Genomic DNA, 21,475 nt, shown 5'->3' with positions numbered 1-21,475 from the left:
GATTTCAACTTCACCATTTGGAACTCTTGATTTAATAGCTTCCTTGTGAGCAGTAACCCTCTATCAAGAAAATCATGATAGGAAATGCAAGCACGGGAATATCGTATCAATTGAGAGATATATACCCCGTATGCAGGTGCTGCTGGAATGTTGCTACTTAGAAATGGAAAGTTCACAATTGGAAAGCTGAAATCATCTCTTTTGTCGTAAAGTTTTGTCTTCAACCGACCCGCATTGTCAATTTCTAGATGTAAGTCAAGATATGAAGCTGACTTAACTGTATCTGTAGTATCCTTTATCTCCAATTCGATGGGATAGATGCGTTCCACATAGTCACCAAATTTTGAATTGTTTAGTGAAAGTACGTCATCTATATAGCGGAAAGTAGAGTTAAAGGATATTGCTAACTTCTTATCTTTCTTCCTAAGAAGTTCCTGCATGAAGTCAGCCTCATAATAATAAAGAAACAAGTCAGCAAGTAGAGGGGCACAGTTTGTTCCCATTGGTATGCCGACAGTCTGTTGAAAAACACGTCCTCCGAACGTAACAAATATGTTGTCAATCAAGAAATCAAGCATCTTGATAATATCGGTTTCAGAGAATTTTTTGTTTGAATCAGAGTGATTCTTTACAAAGTAGGATTTATCCCTCCCTAAGACAAGATACTTGTATCTACGTTGGCCATTCTTTTTTATGAAGCAAAGTAATACCAACTCTTTTAATTTGTCTTTAAGTTTGGAATGTGGAATACTTGTGTAAAGAGTAGAGAAGTCAAATGTTTTAATACTGTTACAAGATGAAAGAGAGTTAGATTGTATGTACTCTAAAAGATCTTTGGAATTTTTAAGTATCCACATCTGATTCACGCCACCTCTAGAATAGGCAGTTTCACAATAACTTTGAAGCCCGTCTTTGATTGCTGATAAAATGGATGTTAATAATTTAGAAAGAGGTTTTGTGGAGCACTTGGAAGACCCAGCAATATACCGCTGTTTGTAAGGACACTTATGTAGTTTAGGTATCCAATACAGTGATGGAAGATCCAGTTCTTCATCTTTGGTTGAAATACCAAAGGAACAAAGAACAGACCTATGATTATCCAGGATTTCCTCTTTGGTAAGTGTCGTGAGGGTATATGTTGAGTTTCCAAGTGAATTGTCTATACCTAATTCGTTTATCAAGCAATTAATGTAATGACTTTTACAGACAAAAACGATGTTATTAGGGGCTTTGTCTGCGGGGACAACAACATATTTATCATGGAGGTCGGATAGGTGTTTAGCAACATTTGGGTCTTTAAAAATTGACGTAGCATGGGCATTGATGGACCCATTCAGTTTCTTAATTCTGATTTGTATTAAGGATCTCACTGCCTTTATCCATTCGGATAGAGTGTCTACGTCTTCCTTCTCGCGCTTAGCCCATTGCCTGGCATAATCCTCGACTGAATCCATCAAAATTTTAAAGTTGTATTTCCAATTGATGGATTTAGGCTCACGATATTTCGGACCTTTCGATAACACGTTTCGTAGAGAAGTGTTATTAACAATGTTAAGGTCACCGGTAATAACGTGGCCAGCGGGATTATATGTGAATTGGGAACTAGCACAAGTGCAATCAGGAGGTTTAGACTTGAAGTCGTCAATATCGACATACATACATGAAAATTTAAAACACAAGATTAGTAGAATGGTAATAAAAAAAAGAATTTCAACTAGCAATAATTTCTGAATGGATTTTCCGATCGATAAATTGATGAACAGGAGGAGGAGCAGATGCAGAAGGGGCAGGAGAAGGACATTTTTGTCGTTACAATTGTTTTAATTGTAATTAGGGGATCTTTTAAAGCTGACTATGCGGTACGGCCTTTGCTCATTGTTTAAGACCTTTATTAGTTATTTCAGTTTTATTTGGTCTCTTGTAGAAGGTTGCCTCATTTGCAATCACATCTGATTATTTATATAATTTAATAGTACATACTCTTAATAAATACATAATGCCGTTTATTGTACACTTTTCCGATAAGGTATACATTATGCAAATTATAAACAAACAGAAATCTAATTGTGAAAAACACTGTCGAAATATCTTTCATCCCAATTGCGCCTCTATGTCCACTTGCACCAGGAACACACAAAGTCAAACACCAGATGAATAAATGATCAAATATCGAGACACGACAAAGGTCCTAGGACATAAACGAATAACATGAATAAAGACAAGTAAAAAAAACTCTTAGGTAGATTCATTGTTTATACAACTGCTATACACATAATTTAAAACACAAGACTGATAGAAAAGTTATAAAACTTTTTATTGCAAATATCTGGTGATATTTAAGTCAGAACACTGAAATTCAGTACTTGTGTATGATTCATATTTGTCATATTTGTTTTTCGTAAATGGTATTGCATGATTAGAATTTTTGTTTTCATATTTTTCATATCAAACCTTTAAAAGCTGACTTTATAGTTAGAAATTTAATGATTGTTAAAGGTCTTAATGACGACTTAAAATAGTTAAACACAATTTTAACTATTGCTGCAATATGTCTCATTGGCTCTCCTACATCTCCGTATCTTTGAATTAATATTTCAAAATTCAATATGTTCTTGTCCCTTATCAGTACAGCAGTTGTCCTTGATTGCTGTCTGTCATATTTGGCATATATTATTGATTTGTTATAACGCATGGCGTTAGTTATCTCGTTGGAGTTGTTTCTAATGTAAGTATTTCCATAACTGACTATACGGTATGAGTTTTGTTATTGAAGGCCGTATGGTGATATATAGCTACTTACATCGACGTCACGTGGACTCTGGTGAATATTTAGCAATCATACAATACCAGATTATTTTTAAGACAAGAAAACCAAAAAAGTATATTGTTTGATATCATTTACTGGAATAATGATTGACAATTAAGATCGCATTGTTTGTAGATATTGACTTTGCTGGTCAGTTTATTGTTTTCAGATTCTCAAAACCTGCTAAGTGACTAGCGAAACCTCTTACAGTTGCTACAGTTTTCCGGATGATCTCAAAATGGGGGGGGGGGGGGGGATAGATGATGAGGAAGAGAAGGATAAAGTACAAATTCGTCACATCTAGACACATTTGCACAAAGAACGCACAAAGTTAAAGACACAATAGCTAAATGAACAAATATCGAGTCACGAAAAAAGTCATACGACCAAACCAGCTACACATAGATCAAAATCGAGTCACGACAAAAGTCATACGACCAAAACAACTGCACATAGATCAAATTTGTTCGTTCAGTGTATGTTCACATGTGTTAATATGTCTTTTGATTGAGTTAACCCACTTAAATTTATATTTTAAAGTGTGTCTTTCTATGTTGTGCTGTTATACTATTGTTTCAAAAAAGTGTGATGGTTTTGTACCATCAACACTTTTAAACCCACTGCAATTGTTTGCACCGGTGCTCAGCCAGGAATATGATGTTCAGTAGTTGTCGTTTGTTGATGTGGTTCATAAGTGTTTTTCGTTTCTCGTTTATCATTTCAAATTTTGTCGTTGGTTTTCCCGTCTGAATGGTTTTACTATAGTTATGTTTGTCCCCTTTATAGCTTAGTGTTCGGTGTAAGCAAAAACTCCGTGTTTAAGATCGTACTTTGACCTATAATTGTTTACTTTCATGAATTGTGACTTAGATTGAGAGTTGTTTCATTGGCACTCCCACCACATCTTCTTAACTTAAATTGAAAGTTTTGTATTTCTTTGGTTTAAGGCATTGTGTTTATCCCTGTGTTCTTTGTTTCTATGCTCCTAAAAGAGTACAATCAAGTTATGATAGTATGTTTTCAGACTTTGGATAACGCTTGTTTATTGAGTATGCATTTTATACCAGTAAAATATGTTAAATAACACCATGGAATATATCGTTAAATACTACATGTACTTTAAAAAAGAAGATGTGGTATGATTGCCAATGAGACATCTCTTCACACGAGACCTCATGACATAGAAACTAACATCTATAGAACACTGTACGGCATTAATCAATTCGCAAAGTCAATATCACATTGTCAGCTATAAAAGGCAAGAAAAATAACTGCATAATATATGTACAAAAAATGAACGGAAAACAAATATGTAACACATCAACAAACGAAAACCACTGAAAACCACTGATTTAGAGGCTCCTGACTTGCAAATTGCACATACATACAGAACGCGGCGGTGTTAAACATGTGAGCGGGATTACAACCCTCCCCTAACCTGGGACAGTGATTTAACAGAACAACATATTAGAACGAACTATAAAAATCAGTTGAAAAAGGTTTAACTCTTCAAATGAATACAAATAGAAATATATCTAACAAAAACACAGAGTGGACTATGTTTATTTCAAATAATAAATTTCCATGTTAGTATTAAGGCTAGATAATTAGTTTACTATTTCATTGTCAAACATTGCTATCTAAATTTTAATTGTTTCTTAAGATTTGCAGTCTCCAGAAATGCCAATGCCAGTAATTCCTATATTAGCACAAATAGTTATGAATACGAAAAAGAAACATAAATATCCTAGATAAAGATCGGTATGGCAATGTGGACACTGGCAATAAGTGGTATCGGAATACTCTTCAATTCTTTCCTTTTTAACACAGCAGCAACAAAACCCCACTGTCTTTGACTGATCTGCGTCCGATTCTCCCGGTGATAGTTGGTTATTTCCAGTAGGCTGTACTTTCTCCTCTTGTGAATTGGACTTCTTCACCGCTCGACGCACGGCAGTTTGATGTTTCCGAATGAAATGTCCTCTAATTACAGTGATAAAAACGAACAACGTGTGTGACACTAATGATAGAATTATAAGTGTAAGAAGAGGAATATAAAATTCGTTTTTGTCCCCTAGACCCAAAACTGCTCGCAGCTGTGAAATATTTGCCATCATAAGAGCAACATCTGCTATGTTTTGTATAAATTTCTTGCTCTCTGAAAATCTGTTTAAAGGGTCGATAGTACTCTCGTTGTCTTTTTGCGAATCTGAAAGCTGAAAAAAAATATAGTTTTTGTATGTAATTGCTTTGTATTTGGTTTAACACATACCAAATGCTCATTTTGTTTTAGATTTTATTCTGTGAGTAAACACAATAGGTAATTTAGTTTATTTGAGACCCAGTTAGGTATTTACAAATGTAATAAAAAAGATGTTTGTGAGGAAAACATACTGCTGTCAGAATTGATCGATTAGATACCAATGTTACTGTGGATTTCGTTTTAACCCTTGACCAATAAATAAAATTGAGAAAGGAAATGGGGAATGTGTCAAAGCGACAACAGCCGCAGGCCACCAATGGGTCTTGTAGCGAGAAATTCCCGCTCCCGGAGGCGTCCTTCAGTTGGCCCCTTAAACATATGTATACTAGGGCAGTGATAATAAACGTCGTGTGTTCTCCCTTTACTGAAAAAAAACATGTTTGCTCAAGTCCAACCCTAGGAATTTTCTTCGTCATATCAACGATTGGTTAAACAAAATTTATCATTGCAAACACTGACCCCGTATGTGTGTGTCAGTGTTACGATCGAACAAACTGTAGAAATCTATTGGAAATAAACTTATCATAGACACCAGGATTAAATCTTATATTTACGAAAGTATCTTGACTGACTACACCTGCCCTTATCACACAACAATTAAATATTTGGAGAGAAACAATGCAAATACATTATTTCTTGAACAAATCGAGTTGTGTAGAGTTTTGTTTTCAGTATTAAATATTTGTCCTACATTTTTCTCGTACCTGTGTTGCAGTCGTGTTTTAAATTTTAATTAAACCTGTACTGATTGCAAAACTTCAAATTTAAATGAGTGTTTACGTTAGATAATTGCCATGACTGATTGTTTTTGATTTTTGATATCTTAAGGATTATTGTTTTGTTTATGTTTTTGTTGTTTTTCATGAATGTCTATTTTGTAGTCGCTAGTTACTCTTATATCGTTAGTGACAATGAATTTAGTTTTCTGGATTCACTTAAACAAAATCGACAACTTATATTCTCTAATCATGCAGTACCATGTCGGCATGAAACGGAACAGGTTGGGAAATTATTAAAACTTTCTCTTGTTGACGTTTTCATCCTTTATTTTTTTATAATTCTTTTTTTCGTCAACAGCATTGATTAAAATGATTGTTATTGTTATTCGTACACCTCAAGGACAAATATAATCACCTTTGCCTTGTCTTTAGGTTTTCCTTCCGCCGACATAGCTGATGGCAAGTTCCTAAAATTATCAATAAACATAACTGTCAATATTTTTTGATGGAATCTTTACCTAGGTATCAATCCTGATTTTTTTAATGAATGTATTGTTCAAAAAGTGATGTTGTGTTTATACATTTTGTCAACCGAAATCATTGGTACATTACATTCATTATAGGATGCCAAAGTGTTAATTTGTGCCTTTTTTATTGTAAAAGACCATGATTAAGGCGAAAATACATATTAGGTACAATTGCTTAATTTCTGAGTACGTATTTCAGAAGATGGATGCTGTATAAATTCATTGGTGCTGTTTAAGTATATTACAGATATAAGTCATTAGAAATGATATGTAAGTACAAGAAAGCAGGGACAAGTCTGGCTAAAACAATCTACTCCGTATGAAAGAAAACTGCGAGTGTTGAATGATTCGAATGATCTCTTAAATTGATAAACATATCATTTATTCAATTATGTGCGTTCATGATGAGGATTAACCCCGAAAAACGCGTCGAACACCATAAAGATATAATGTGTTGTTTTCATAATTTAAAAATGAGGGTCCTCATGGGGTTTTTGATTATGTGATTACTTGGCCGTTATTTTAATGATTATTTGATTATAAAGCCAAATATTTCATGATTATTTGATTACCTAGGACTGTATTTTTAGTTTATGATTATTTGATTACTAAAGATAAGCAAATATTTAATGATTATGTGATTATATTGGCAAAAAAATGGTGATTATGTGATTACTAGGACCCCCCATGAGGGGCCTCAAAAATACACAACATTATCACCTAATATTCTGTTTTATACCTGTTATATATAGCGTATGACGTTAACATTTAAATCCCCGTAACATGATAATGATTAAGGTTTAATAATGACCCAGTAACCACCTTACACACCCATTTCTTTGTGATACGATCATATTACGGGGCGCCGAATGGGACTCTTGTGGTTTTGTACTCAAAATTAAATTTTGTACGGACAAAAGTGACTTTTGTTCAACAAAAATAAGTTCAGTTTAACAAAAATTGTATCATACTACAAATTTAAAATTTTGTCATACAAAATTATCTATCAGCGGACAAAAGTCACTTTTGTCATGACAAAATTCATTTTTGTTACACAGACTTGAATTTTGTTACCTAATTTGAAAATTGGGCGACAAAAGTCAATTTTGTATTCAAATTAGTTTAGTTTGGTTTCTGTGAACTAATTTGCATACAAAATCGACTTTTGTTACACAAAATTGACAAAAATGAATTTTGTCTCAACAAAATTGACAAAATTGACTTTTGTCTCAACAAAATTGACAAAATTGAATTTTGTCTCAACAAAATTGACAAAATTGACTTTTGTCTCAACAAAATTGACAAAATTGACTTTTGTCTCAACAAAATTGACAAAATTGACTTTTGTGAGACAAAATTGACTTTTGTATGACAAAATTGACTTTTGTGAGACAAAATTGACTTTTGTCTCAACAAAATTGACTTTTGTCTCAACAAAATTGAATTTTGTTTCAACAAAATTGATTTTTGTCTCACGAAAGTCAATTTTGTCACATAAAAGTCAATTTTGTTGTTACAAAATTGAATTTTGTCGTCACAAAAATGAATTTTGTCGTCACAAAATTGACTTTTGTCTCAACAAAATTGACAAAATTGACTTTTGTCTCAATAAAATTAACAAAATTGACTTTTGTCTCAACAAAATTAACAAAATTGACTTTTGTCTCAACAAAATTAACAAAATTGACTTTTGTCTCAACAAAATTGATTTTTGTCTCACGAAAGTCAATTTTGTCACATAAAAGTCAATTTTGTTGTTACAAAATTGAATTTTGTCGTCACAAAAATGAATTTTGTCGTCACAAAATTGACTTTTGTCTCAACAAAATTGACAAAATTGACTTTTGTCTCAATAAAATTAACAAAATTGACTTTTGTCTCAACAAAATTAACAAAATTGACTTTTGTCTCAACAAAATTAACAAAATTGACTTTTGTCTCAACAAAATTGATTTTTGTCTCAACAAAATTGACAGAATTGACTTTTGTCTCAACAAAATTAACAAAATTGACTTTTGTCTCAACAAAATTGACAAAATTGAATTTTGTCTCACAAAATTGAATTTTGTCTCACAAAATTGAATTTTGTCTCACAAAATTGAATTTTGTCTCACAAAATTGAATTTTGTCTCACAAAAGTCAATTTTGTCTCACAAAAGTTAATTTTGTCCCACAAAAGTCAATTTTGTCTCACAAAATTGAATCTTACCTCACACAATTGACTTTTGTGATTTAATTTCCATATCGGGTAACAAAAGTCAATTTTGTATGCAAATATGTTTATATTTGCATACCTTTTAGACAAAATTGACTTTTGTCATGACAAATATGAATTTTGTCTACAAAAATGAATTTTGTCATGACAAAAATGAATTTTGTCTACACAAATGAATTTTGTCATCACAAAATTGAAGTTCTCACAAAACAAGTCTGTAGCACATAGTTTTGTAAGACAAAAACGATTTTGTTATGACAGAATTGAATTTTGTACAAAACCACAAGAGTCCCATTCGGCGCCCCGTACATATTGCTAGTTTGTCTACATTTTGATCTGAAATGTTTCACATCAAAACTAATTTTACGCGCACTCAGTTCGACTTAACTAATTCCGTATTTGAGATGGATTGAATCGCAGGGGCGGATCCAGCCATTTTAAAAAGGGGGGTTCCTAACCCAGGACAAAGGGGGGGTCCAATTACATGTCCCCATTCAAATGCATTGATCGTCCAAACAAAAAGGGGGGTTCCAACCCCCGGAACCCCCCTCTGGATCCGCGCCTGAATCGATACATTAAAACCGACCGCATAAAATCAACCAAAAGGTCAAAGGGAAATGTACAGTCTGTTGACCTTTAGTATCAATACTATTTCGATTATAAATATGTCTGTTGTTTTTGAAATACAGTCAAAACTAAGTACAGTGTAACCTGTGTTATCTGACAAACCGGGGGCCAAAAAAGAATGTCGGATTAAGCAGGTTGTCAGAATAATTTGTGTTTTGGGACCATGCAAATGTATTGGTTAAAGAAGGATGTTGAATTATTTAGGGGTCAGATTAAACAGATTACACAGTATATACAAATGAACCTCCAATTATTCATGTCAAACACTTCCTTATGAGTGAAGCAATAATTAATTACATATACCTCCTTAAAAATATAATATAAATATAATCGTTAAAATTTTCGGTGTGCTGTATGTTTCTGGGTTATTCATGGGAAATCGAAATATACATAGTAGCCGTATAATTTTGAAAAACAAACGGAAGAAAACTTTTGTTTTAGATTTCTAGTATTCCATTTTTGAATAAATAAAGTATTATTTATGCACAACTGACAAAGCCTTTTCAGGGAGTTGGACTTGTTTCAAATTATGAGTATAACAAGATGATTATTTAAAACTCAATGTTTTGTAATATCAACTAATCAAATATGTACATAAACTAAAATATAAAGATGTAACCCTGCAATTAACGTAGGTCTGCTCATATAGAAATACTTGTAATTATAACATAATATAAAACATTAACATTAAAAAATAATGAAGAAAAACTAAAAGTTAAATTCAGGTTGAACATACCTGTTTTTAAATGTGTCTTCGCCTTTCTTCAAACAGATGCAAATATGAGATTGGTCATGGCTTTTAAAACCACCACAGCATGCAAATGTCCATTCAATATTTTTTGGTAATTTAATCGTTCAATAGTTTTCTGTTCGTTTAAATTTCGTGGAAATAGGATTGCATTCGAACAAAAACTAATTATTTAGTTCATCAAAGTGATTTTTTAAAGAGGTCAAACCGACGAACATCATTCTATAAATTTCTTTTCTTGTCGTTTCTTTGTTACAAAATTCTAATAATTCAAATATTTAGATTTCTGAGTATTTACAAAATAGCCATGTATCACTAATTTAGTGCATGTGTGTCACGACACGTGAGAAACATTGAATAAGTTCACTAAAACACCGTATAGTTGACTCAGCACATTATCGAGAATTCAGGCAGAATTGATATGTCATTTATTTTTCCTTTTAGAATTAAAATTTAAAATAACAACGTTCTTATCCGAAAAATTTGAAACAGAAAATTGTACCAGCAAGGTGTAAATAATTTTTTAATTTTTGTTATTTGAAAAGCTCTCAAAAACAAAAGCAAAAAAACAATTCATACATGATAAAATAAAAAATACAAATGTGGCTAGTAGTTTCTCAAATTTACTTAATGATATTCAAGTCAGCAAATACAAACTAAACTTGAATTTTAAAAGTGAAAAATTGAAGATAAATTTCCCTTCGTATATTTCAAGGACGCCACTATGAGTTGATTGACCGTTATGGAATAACCTTTTCACAGATGATATTATATATGTTCCTTGCGTCGTCACTACAATCCCCTTTCCTTTTCATGAATGTGACCAACCGAATTAGATTATTTACCGGATTTGTAATAACATGAGAAACACGACGGGTGCCACATGTGGAGCAGAACCCTTACCCTTCTGGAGCACATGAGATCACCCCCAATTTTTGGTGGGGTTAGTGTTGCTCAGTCTTTAGTTTTGAATGTTGTTTCTTGTGTACTATTATTTGTCTGTTTGTCTTTTTCATTTTTAGCCATTGCGTTATCGATATATGAATTTGACTGTTCCTCTAGTATCTTTCGTCCCTCTTTTAAGACTACTGTAATTAATCGATGTTCAAATCTTGTATATCGTTTAGGAAAATAAGCAAATACGGTGCAGAGAAATGGGAAATTTACAATTTGAAATTTAAATTATCTAGTCTGTCATATTTTCTAGTTCGATATTGTTCATCTGGGTCAGGTGATATCGAATATGAAGTTTGGCATGATTGATATTGCGACACTGAAAACCAAAGTTCGTAGATGTAATAGCACCGTACAGCCTTCAATTAGCCAAACATTCTTAGCAAGATATTAGGGCCACTGCAGGAACAAAAGGTTAACAATTAAAATGATTAAAACTGTGCCTAATTTCTGGTAAAACATTCAACTTAAACCAATTGTTGCAAGTATCAACCAACGCCTTAAACTCTTTACTCCTAACTCTTAAAAGCTTTACCAATTCATACTGCGCGAAGTACAACAAAAAAAAAGAACGAGAAACAAAACACATAAAATAAGGTGATAAGTTATGATTGCCAATGAGACAAATATCGCCTTAAGTTCAAATGAAGTGAATGTAAGCAATTATAAGCAACAAATCGACATCAAACAATAAGAAAACCCCATACCGTATAGTCGGCTTTAAAATGCCCAGTAATGAAAAATATGAAACAATTTGATTGAGAAAACTAAAGGCTTAACTTATAACTTAACAATTAACGAAAAACAAATATGACAGGCATGACTTGGGACAAGCAAATAAAGGATGTGGAAGGGTTAAACATGGCAAATATTCAAAATATTTGCTGAAAAAAACGATATAATGTTCAAATTAACACTGCTATTTGCTTTTCGCTGACATCAGGTAATAGTACAAGTGAAAATATCGACATATACCCGGACATTTGTCAGACAGATACCCGGATATTTATCATATATTATACTATGATCATAATGATGTATCATATTACATACTGTTATTATTGTGAAGGTAGTCCTAGTTAAAACAGAACAATCTTTGAAAATCATTACTAAATTCTGATAAATTTCGTTGCGAAGAAGAACATTTTTACCAGCAAATGTTACTGCGGGGTCAACAGAAATGTAGGGAAAAACATTTGCCTGCAACGGACGAGAATATAAGAGAATGTATTGGTGAATTGTTATATCTCATTCGTTTTCCAGTTATGAGCCCTCAGTATTTCACAGAGGAATTTTTTTCCAAAAGTCTGCTGACCTCGACCGAATTATCAAAACCAAACACTTAATATATATCGAGTTTATAAAAATCCTGTAATTAGGGGCCTAATGGGTTATTTTCGTTCTTCGTCGTGTTCGGCGCATTAATTTTCGCTATCGTGATCCTTTTTTCTACAGATTTATTTTTCATATTTTCGTGATCCGTGATCATGGTTATTTATTTTATGTGAATCGTGATTGACACAAAAATCAACTCGTGAATCGTGATGAGACCCCTCCCCCCAAATCAGTTCCCTCTGTAATATGTACTTATTAACACAGCATTCGTTTCCACAACAGCCATGCTCACAGGACTGGACAGCATGAGGCAGCATCAGCACCTGGAATAGCAAATATAAAGTAAGAATTAATTCAAAATTTCAATCAGAATCGGTTTATCTTATTGGTGATTTATATATACAAAAACTCGAAATCCATCAAATAAGATGAATCCATTTGACTATATATAGTAAAATTGAGAATAGAAATGGTGAATATTTTAAAGAGACAACAACTCGACCAAAGTCTAGATACCAGCCTAAAACCACTAATGCGTCTTCAACGTAGCAAGATTATCCCGCACCCGGAGGTGGGTATTAGCTGGCCCCTAAATAAAAATGTGTACTAGTTCAGTGAAAATGGACGTCAAACCTTACTACTCCCCAAAAAATATAATTGAACTAAAATTAAAGTATGGATATATTAATACAAATTTAGAAAATATAACCTACGATATAAAAAATGCATGACTGACCCTATTTATAAACGCGAAACTGACGAACCGGATTCTATTAAACTTAAAGACGTATAGTGACCGTTACCGTACACACTGACTATCATAAAATTCAAAGCATTTCAACAATTGACGTGTTTAATTAGATGTTCCTCTGAGTTCAGTATTTTTGTGATTTTACTTTTTTTTTTAAATGACTGTATAGAGAATTATAGACGTACATGTAATGCTAGGTATAGTAAGATGTAGTATGAGTGCCAATGAGAAAACTCTCCATCCAAATAACAATTTATAAAAGTAAACAATTATAGGTCAATTTACGGCCTTCAACACGGAGCCTTGGCTCACACCGAACAACAAGCTATAAAGGGCCCCAAAATTACAACAAGTGTAAAACAATGCAAACGGGAAACCAGTATGTATTCGAGAGTACGAAACGGCATACATACAGAGCTTCTATTAGGTACGAAAAAAATCTCCCATGATGTAGAAATGGTATAAATGTTAATATTCCATGAGGTACGAAATGGTCAAGGTACGAAATGGTCCAGTAACGAAATGGGCAGGGTACGAAATGTTTTTTTTCCAGGGTACGAAATTTGGGGGGAGGGGGGGGGGGGGGGGGGGGGGGGTTACGAAATGACTATAATTCTTCTTGATGGGGCTGATAGAATAAAGGATAATCGGCCCGAAACATATATTGAACAAAACAAAACTGGGCACATAGAGAATAATGGCGTGCTACAATATAAAGAAAAGAGATTAGACGGGCCATAAAAAAGAATACGAAGAATAACAGAATACATTTATTACATTCGCCGCATCTAGAGTTGTAGAGGGGTTGGGGAACCATTCGAAAATGAACAAAACAAAACTTTACAGCAACCGTAAATGGCATTCGAAATACATGTCAAGCTTTTTCGGAAGTGATGCAAAATTTGAAGTCTTGTATCATGATTTTGGATGTTTTCCAATGCTACACTTTAGTACAAGAATGTATTTAAATTCGTAGTACACATTTATCTATACGTGTGTGATGCATGCATTTTTAGGATAATCGAAAAGGGACAATACATTGTTTGTTGGCGATTAAAGATGCCCTCCCCCTTTTTCTCTGAATATGTTGTTAAGGTAAACATATTGTATTTCCGACTTCCGGGTTCGTTTTTACTACCTGTTATTATAGAATTTATAAAAATTGTTCCTATTCCAATAATATTTGACAATAAATTTGAATAAAGTTCCATCTTCAAGTAAACAAATTTGAATTTTTCTACATTATTATTTTTGCTAAAAATATATAAAAAAATAACAGTTATTGTCATTTTAAATACATGCAATTATATAGATCGACCAAGTGTATATTTTACTTGATTTATTTCACTTGACTGGGCGGGGTTTAACCGGTTCGCTTATTTACAGTTACGACCAGTCCATCTACAGACAGGAGTTTTGGGATAAACTCATCAATGAAATGTACATGTAATAATTAGTCAAATTTTAAATAAAAATAATATATTAATAATAATTTATTTTATTAAAGTGTCACATACTTGTCATTAAACACACAGTTCTTTTGTATATCCGTTTGGTAACACTGATAGGTGATTAGAAATCAATAATAATTATAACGACAATCAACCTTATCGCACCCATCTTCTAATAGACTGTCCTCATACAAATTAAAAAGTAAGCTCCGCCCGATCAGTTGAAATAACACTGGTAAAATACACCTTAACAATTCAAAAAAGTATATTTAAAGTGCATAACATTTTCCGATAATTGAACAAAGACACCATTCAATATCTTTAAAGTTTCAATACCTAGTAGATATATATAGTAACACATGTCCGCTTATTGTAAAAGAATGCGCAACACTCCTATATAGAATTGTTGAAAATATCGAAATTATTTTTTAAAAACAGTTTTGTCCTGCTTACATTTATTGTCAGGGAAGGATATTTTGAGTGGGGGAGGTACAAACTATAGCAGAATTCTATAATAATGATTATTTCGATGTCGCAACCAATGTGACCAGTGACTAATATTTCACGCATGTTCAAGACGAAAAGAAATAAGCAAGCACAGGCTCATCCATATGGTCGAATAAACGTAATACGCGAATATAAGCATTGAATTTTCTCAATATGTGCATGACGGCATATTATTCTAGAATAGAAAGAAAAAAAGTAAAAGCGTTCTATTATTGAGTGATGCACAATAGTAACTATAATACATGTTACTTTGAATAAGTACTTTTTACTTTAGTGTACTATTCTTCATGGGAACACTCAACCTAATCCCACATCACACGGTCATTTTCGGCAACCTTTAGCGTCAAATTGGGTAAAATTTACCATGATTCGTCAAATAGTCCTCATCATAATTTGTCAGAGGTCTCAAATAATTATCGTAACCGCTATTTTTGTTGATAAATTAAACGTGATCTGTAAAAAATAAATAAAAAAATGTATCCCTTAAAAGAACGTTAACCTTTTATCGTCACATTACTGTAAACGTCATTTGGCAATGATTTTTACTGTTATTTGTCAAGAAGTTACCCCTCAGAATTAAAACCATCAACACATACACAAGTAGACACATTAGTATACATAGATTTAATTAAATTGGAATTTAATTGTGAATACAGATGAACAAATACACCAAACCATACGCATAAACAGTCATATAAAATCGAGTAGGTCTACAAAAAACACTCACAAGTCAGATAATTCGACAACAGGTGCTCAGTCAGCTCCAGGATATTCAGGGACCAAGAAGAAGGCAACCAAGTCCAGAATTCCTTCCAAGATTAGTAGTCCGAAAGCTAGTTCTAGTTCTCAAAATGGGTCCCGGTTTGAAATATTAGCCGAAATGCATACTGAATCTGATTAGGAAACATCGAGAAGTATTTCATCGTTGTCATTTTTGTATTGGAACATTAATGGGGGTCTACATGACAAACTGTCTGAGCCTAACTTTTTAAATTATATTTGTTCTTATGATGTAATTATTTTATCTGAGTGTTGGATTGATAATGCATATGATAATGTTATAGATGGTTATTCATGTAAAGCCGTTCCTTTATTAAAAAGTAAATATAAACAGGGAGGAGGTATTTTCCTCATGATTAAAAACTGTTTTACTAACTTTATTAAAGTTGTTAAAGTTCTCCATGATACAATTATATGGTTACAAGTATCAAAAGATGTGACAATTTGTGGTCAAGATTATTATGTTGGTTGTGTCTATTTACCACCAGTTAGCTCAAATTATTATAAAATGTATGAATGTGATATATTTTATGAACTGATTAATTGTGTTGAAAAATATTCAACTGAGTCTTCTAAGGTATTTTTATTAGGTGATATGAATGCTAGAACTGCAATAGGTAATGATTTTATTAAGCATGATAGTTTGTATGGATCAATTTTTGACGATTTCAATCACATTTTTAACTATATGAGTGACAATAATCTACCTGTCCGAAGGAACCCTGATCAAGGTACTAATGAGTACGGAACAAAACTGTTAAATTTGTGTAGAAGTACTGGACTTCGAATTGTGAATGGTCGACACAAAGATGGAACGGCAAACGATTTTACTTTTTGTGGTTCGCGTGGTATGAGTGTCGTTGATTACCTGATAGTACCGTTTGACTATTTTCACATTGTGGAACAGTTTATAGTTAGTAACTTTACTTCGTTCAGTGATCATGCGCCTCTTCACATACGTCTACAATGCAAAACGCTGTCTTATACACATGAACAACAAAACCGTAATGTATCTTCAAGTACATTTGACAGTTTTCGGTGGAACGATGACTTAAAAGAACAGTGTTACGAATCCTTAATTTTGAATAGTGGGTTACTCAGCCAAATAGTTTTTTGTGATGCTAAAAAATCACAAGATGGTATTGACAATTATATTGAAACTTTTACTACTCAGTTAACGGATATTGTTGCTCCATTTTTTAGAATTTCCAGTAATAAATCAATTGACTCTCGAGCTCAACGTACTAGCCGAAAATTTGTATGTAAAACTACTGATAAGCCATGGTTCAATTGTGAGTGTAGAAGGCTTCGCCATGTTTATTTAAGTGCGTTAAATATGTTTAATAAGAACAAAATAGCAGAAAATCATCAGAGACTAATCTCTACGAAGAGACAATACAAAGTGTTCGAAAATAAGTTAAAACGGCAGTATAAACGTCAAGAAGGTGACATGCTGGAGCATCTACGTAAAAGCGACCCTAAAAAGTTTTATAGAATGTTCCAAAAGAAGCGCGCTAATAATACAGAAGTCCCCCTTTCGTCATTTTTTGAACATTTTAAAGAGTTATCAAGTAACACTCCAATAGTCAATGACACACAGAGTATACAAGACACTACATACGAAGAACTTGACCGTGTTATCACGCAGGACGAAATTTTGAAATGTATTTCCAAATTGAAACGTGGGAAAAGTCATGGAATTGACGGGATTCTGAATGAAATGTTAATTGAATATAAGGATGTGCTGATTCCGTTCTTAGAGGAAATGTTCAACAGGGTATTGTCTTCTGGTTACTTTCCGACAACATGGACAGTTGCGATACTTGTTCCAGTTTTTAAAAAGGGCGATCCGTCTGATCCTGTAAACTATCGCGGCATAAGTTTGGTTAGTAATTTGGCCAAATTATTCACGTCCATTATTAATATGAGATTATTACTTTGGTCCGATACCTATGACATTATAACTGATGCACAGTTTGGATTTCGGCCGGGCAGCAGTACAGTTGATGCGATGTTTAGTTTATTAACTGTCATTCAAAAAACACTCTCCAGTAAGAATCGTTTGTATTGCTGTTTTGTAGACTACAAACAGGCGTTTGATACAATATGTAGACTGAATTTATGGTTGAAATTGTCAAAAGTTGGTATAACAGGGAAACTTTTATCAATACTAAAATCAATGTATTCAAATGTGAAATCATGTGTACGAATTGATGGTTTTTATTCAGAGCAGTTCACGAGTACAGTTGGCTTAATGCAAGGGGAAGTACTCTCTCCAATCCTTTTTTCATTGTACGTAAACGATTTTGAAATGGAATTTTTAAATAACGGTAATGTACCGTATGAAGTACAGGAATTGTCTCTATTTTTGCTTATGTACGCCGATGATATGATACTATTTTCTGATTCTGTAAAAGGTTTACAAGATATGTTAGACACACTTGTATTGTATACTCAAAAATGGGGTTTAACTGTGAACAATGCTAAAACAAAAATAATGGTATTTAGAAATGGTGGTAATGTGAAGGTTGAAGAAAAGTGGTATTTTGATGGTAGTGTTATTGACATTGTTGATGAATTTTGTTATTTAGGTATTCTGTTGAATTATAACGGAAAATTTTTAAAAACTCAAAAACAATTAGCTGAGCAAGGCAGGAAAGCTGTATTTGCCTTGAAATCAAAAGTGTCATCCTTATATTTGAATGTTTTCACATACCTTAATTTGTTTGATACATATATAAGTAGTATTTTATGCTATGGCAGTGAGATATGGGGCTTTCATAAAGCTCCTAATATTGAAAAAGTTCAGTTAGATTTTTGCAAAAATATTTTAGGTGTCAAACAATGTACAACAAATGTAATGGTGTATTATGAGCTTGGAAGATATCCTTTGATATATTCTAGATTGTATAATATTATAAGATACTGGTTTAAACTTTTATCAACGAATAATTGTATTCTTGAAAATTGTTACAAAGAGCAGGTACGGAATCAATGTAATAACAGAAATAGTTGGATTTATCAACTGAAGTATTTATTGTTTAATTTGGGTCTGAATGACTTCTGGTATAACCAAGATAATTTAGTTGTAAATGACACTCTTAAGTATTTTGTCAAAACTAGAATATTTGATCAAGCTAATCAACATTTGAATCAATTATTGGATGGCTCGTCAAAGTGTTTTTTATATAAATACTGTATAAATAATGTTCGTTTACAATTTTACCTTACTAAACATGTGAATTTTAGAGTGTATCTAACGAGAATAAGATTGTCTTCACATAACTTATTTGTTGAAACAGGACGATATCACGGTGTTAATAGATCTGAAAGAAAATGCACTCTCTGTACTTTAAATACAATAGAAGACGAGTTTCATTTCATTTTACAGTGTGATTGTTATAATGCAATTAGAAGACAGTATATTAAGCCATATTATTATAAGCGTCCATCGTCATTTAAGCTTTTACAGTTGTTGAGCACAGAAAATGTAAAAGACATATGTAACCTTTGTAAATTTCTTTTCCATGCATTTAAACGTAGAACAGACATGTTATAACCAATACTTAATATAGATTATTACTCTTCTCGGATGTATTCATTTATCAGTTATGTATGTTTTATGTATTTATTTATGATATATTGTATTTGCATATATATTATATTTGTACTGATGAGCATCATTTGCTCAAAGTAATAAAGAATTGAATTACAGTTAAAAGTTTACCTTGAATACTCATTTTTGATAATTCATACCATAGCAGAAGCCTTTGAACAGTATCGAATGCATTTGTGTAATCAACAAAACAACAATAAAGACGCTTGCTTGCTAATAGGGACTTAACAATTACAGAAATTGGGGTAAAAATTGCATCTACAGTTTTAAAACCTGGGCGAAAGCCGAACTGAAAAACGAATCGGACCAGTCCACCAAATGTTGGTTTAATACGGAAGTAAATACTTTTGCGAAATTACTTACAAGACTTATGTATACCTCTATTAGAAGTAATATGGTTCGCTTCTGACCCCCTACGGATCCATAGAGGGTTAGTTAAATAGGGGGTGAGGCCGGAGGCCGAATCCCCTATGGATTTTATTCACACTTTATGGTTCGTAGGGGTCATTAGTTAACCGTATAACCAATTTATCGCACACTGCTGTTTCTGCTGCGTTATGTTAAAATATAAACAATGAAACACAACAATTGTAATAGATGATGTCACCATTAACGCGTCATGAACCCCCTATGAAACTTACTAACCCCTACGGTCTCATAGGAGGTCACCACATGACGGCGTTAAACCAATCGCAACGTGATATTTTACCCGCGGTGCAATAAAGTTATTTAATAATAATAATAATAATATCTTTATTTAGAGAGAGTAACTCATTTGGATTATACCAATTTTCAATAAGGCTCTCTTAATACAATAATAATTACATTACAAATAAACAATGCATCAATAATAATGGTAAATAAAGATTATGTACAATTTAAAATACAATAAACAATTATGATATGGCATTACAGTAAAAATATGATGGTAATGTTAAAAGTACATAGATTTGTATTTATGTTTAAATTCGGATACTGTATTTGATTTTTTTATTGAATTAGGAAGAGCATTCCACACTTTTGGTCCATTGTACGAGAAACTAGACTTATACAACTCTGTATTTGGTTTTGGAATAATAAAATTATCTGAGGATGAAAATCTCGTATTATATTTTTGGTTTGCAGAAGCTGATAAAATAAGACTGGACATATATTCTGGAGCTAAGCCATGTTTTGCCTTATACATTAGTAATGATTTGTGATAAAGTATTCTTTGTGTGATTGGCACAATGTTACATTTGTGAAATAATTCTCTTGAAGGTTTGGTGTAATCATGTTCGTCTAAAATTATTCTTGCTGCCCTTTTTTGCAGTTTTAGTAAACTATCTAATAGAAAGTTATTACAGTTTCCCCATATTGAACAACAATAATCTAAGTGAGGTAAAACGTATGGGTTATAGTACATTTGTCTAGCTTTATGATTTAGATATTTCTTTATCCTTTTTAGTAAAGCTAAAGAAGAGTTAACTTTTTTGATTATATAATCGATATGAGAAGACCAAGATAGAGATGCATCAATAAAAACACCTAGAACTTTTTCACATGTACTTTCTATAATTTGTTGTCCATTTAAAGCAAGATTAATGTTTTCATTTGATGTAACGGAAAGCTTTTGTTTAGATCCAATGCATATAGCTTTCGTTTTAGATACATTTACAGCCATTTTATTGTCATCACACCAGCGAAAAATATCTTGTAAAACCGTATTAAGTTTTTGACTGATGCAACTTTTGTTTTGTCCAATGACTGATATGGTGCTATCATCAGCAAATAAATCGGTGTTATGATTAGGATTAGACAAAGGAAGATCATTAATAAAAATTAAAAACAACACCGGTCCTAATACGAATCCTTGAGGTACACCCGTTTTTTTGTTTTTGTACGTCTGAAAATGTATTTGAAATAGATACTTTCTGATATCTGTCAGCCAAATATGATGTAAACCAACGTAATGAAGTATAAGCTAATTTGTATTTGTTTAATTTTTGAATAAGCAGTTCATGATTGAGAACATCAAAGGCTTTTGCTAGATCTAGAAATACTGCTCCAACAAGATCGCCATCATCAATGGCTTTAAGCCATTTATCTATTAAAGCTGTTAAAGCAGTTTGACAAGAATGGTTTGCAAGAAAGACTGACTGCATTCTATACAATAACTTGTATTTATTAAGATATT

At 32.5% G+C, this 21,475-nt stretch overlaps 1 protein-coding gene across 1 annotated transcript; it reads right to left on the bottom strand.

Moving 5' to 3' along the window:
* Positions 1 to 4,353: 4,353 nt before the first annotated feature.
* On the bottom strand, positions 4,354 to 9,992 carry LOC139487172 (uncharacterized). Its single transcript, XM_071272145.1, has 3 exons — positions 9,894 to 9,992; positions 6,204 to 6,255; positions 4,354 to 5,022 (listed from the first exon to the last, which is right to left on the bottom strand). Exons 2-3 carry the CDS (start codon positions 6,237 to 6,239, stop codon positions 4,465 to 4,467), a joined length of 594 nt encoding a protein of 197 aa, XP_071128246.1. The 5' UTR covers positions 6,240 to 6,255; positions 9,894 to 9,992; the 3' UTR covers positions 4,354 to 4,464.
* Positions 9,993 to 21,475: the final 11,483 nt, after the last annotated feature.

This window comes from Mytilus edulis, chromosome 8 (assembly GCF_963676685.1).
Source record: "Mytilus edulis chromosome 8, xbMytEdul2.2, whole genome shotgun sequence".
Lineage (NCBI taxonomy): Eukaryota > Metazoa > Mollusca > Bivalvia > Mytilida > Mytilidae > Mytilus > Mytilus edulis.
Note: the sequence above shows the minus strand (reverse complement) of the source record. Positions and strands in the feature narration are given on the sequence as shown.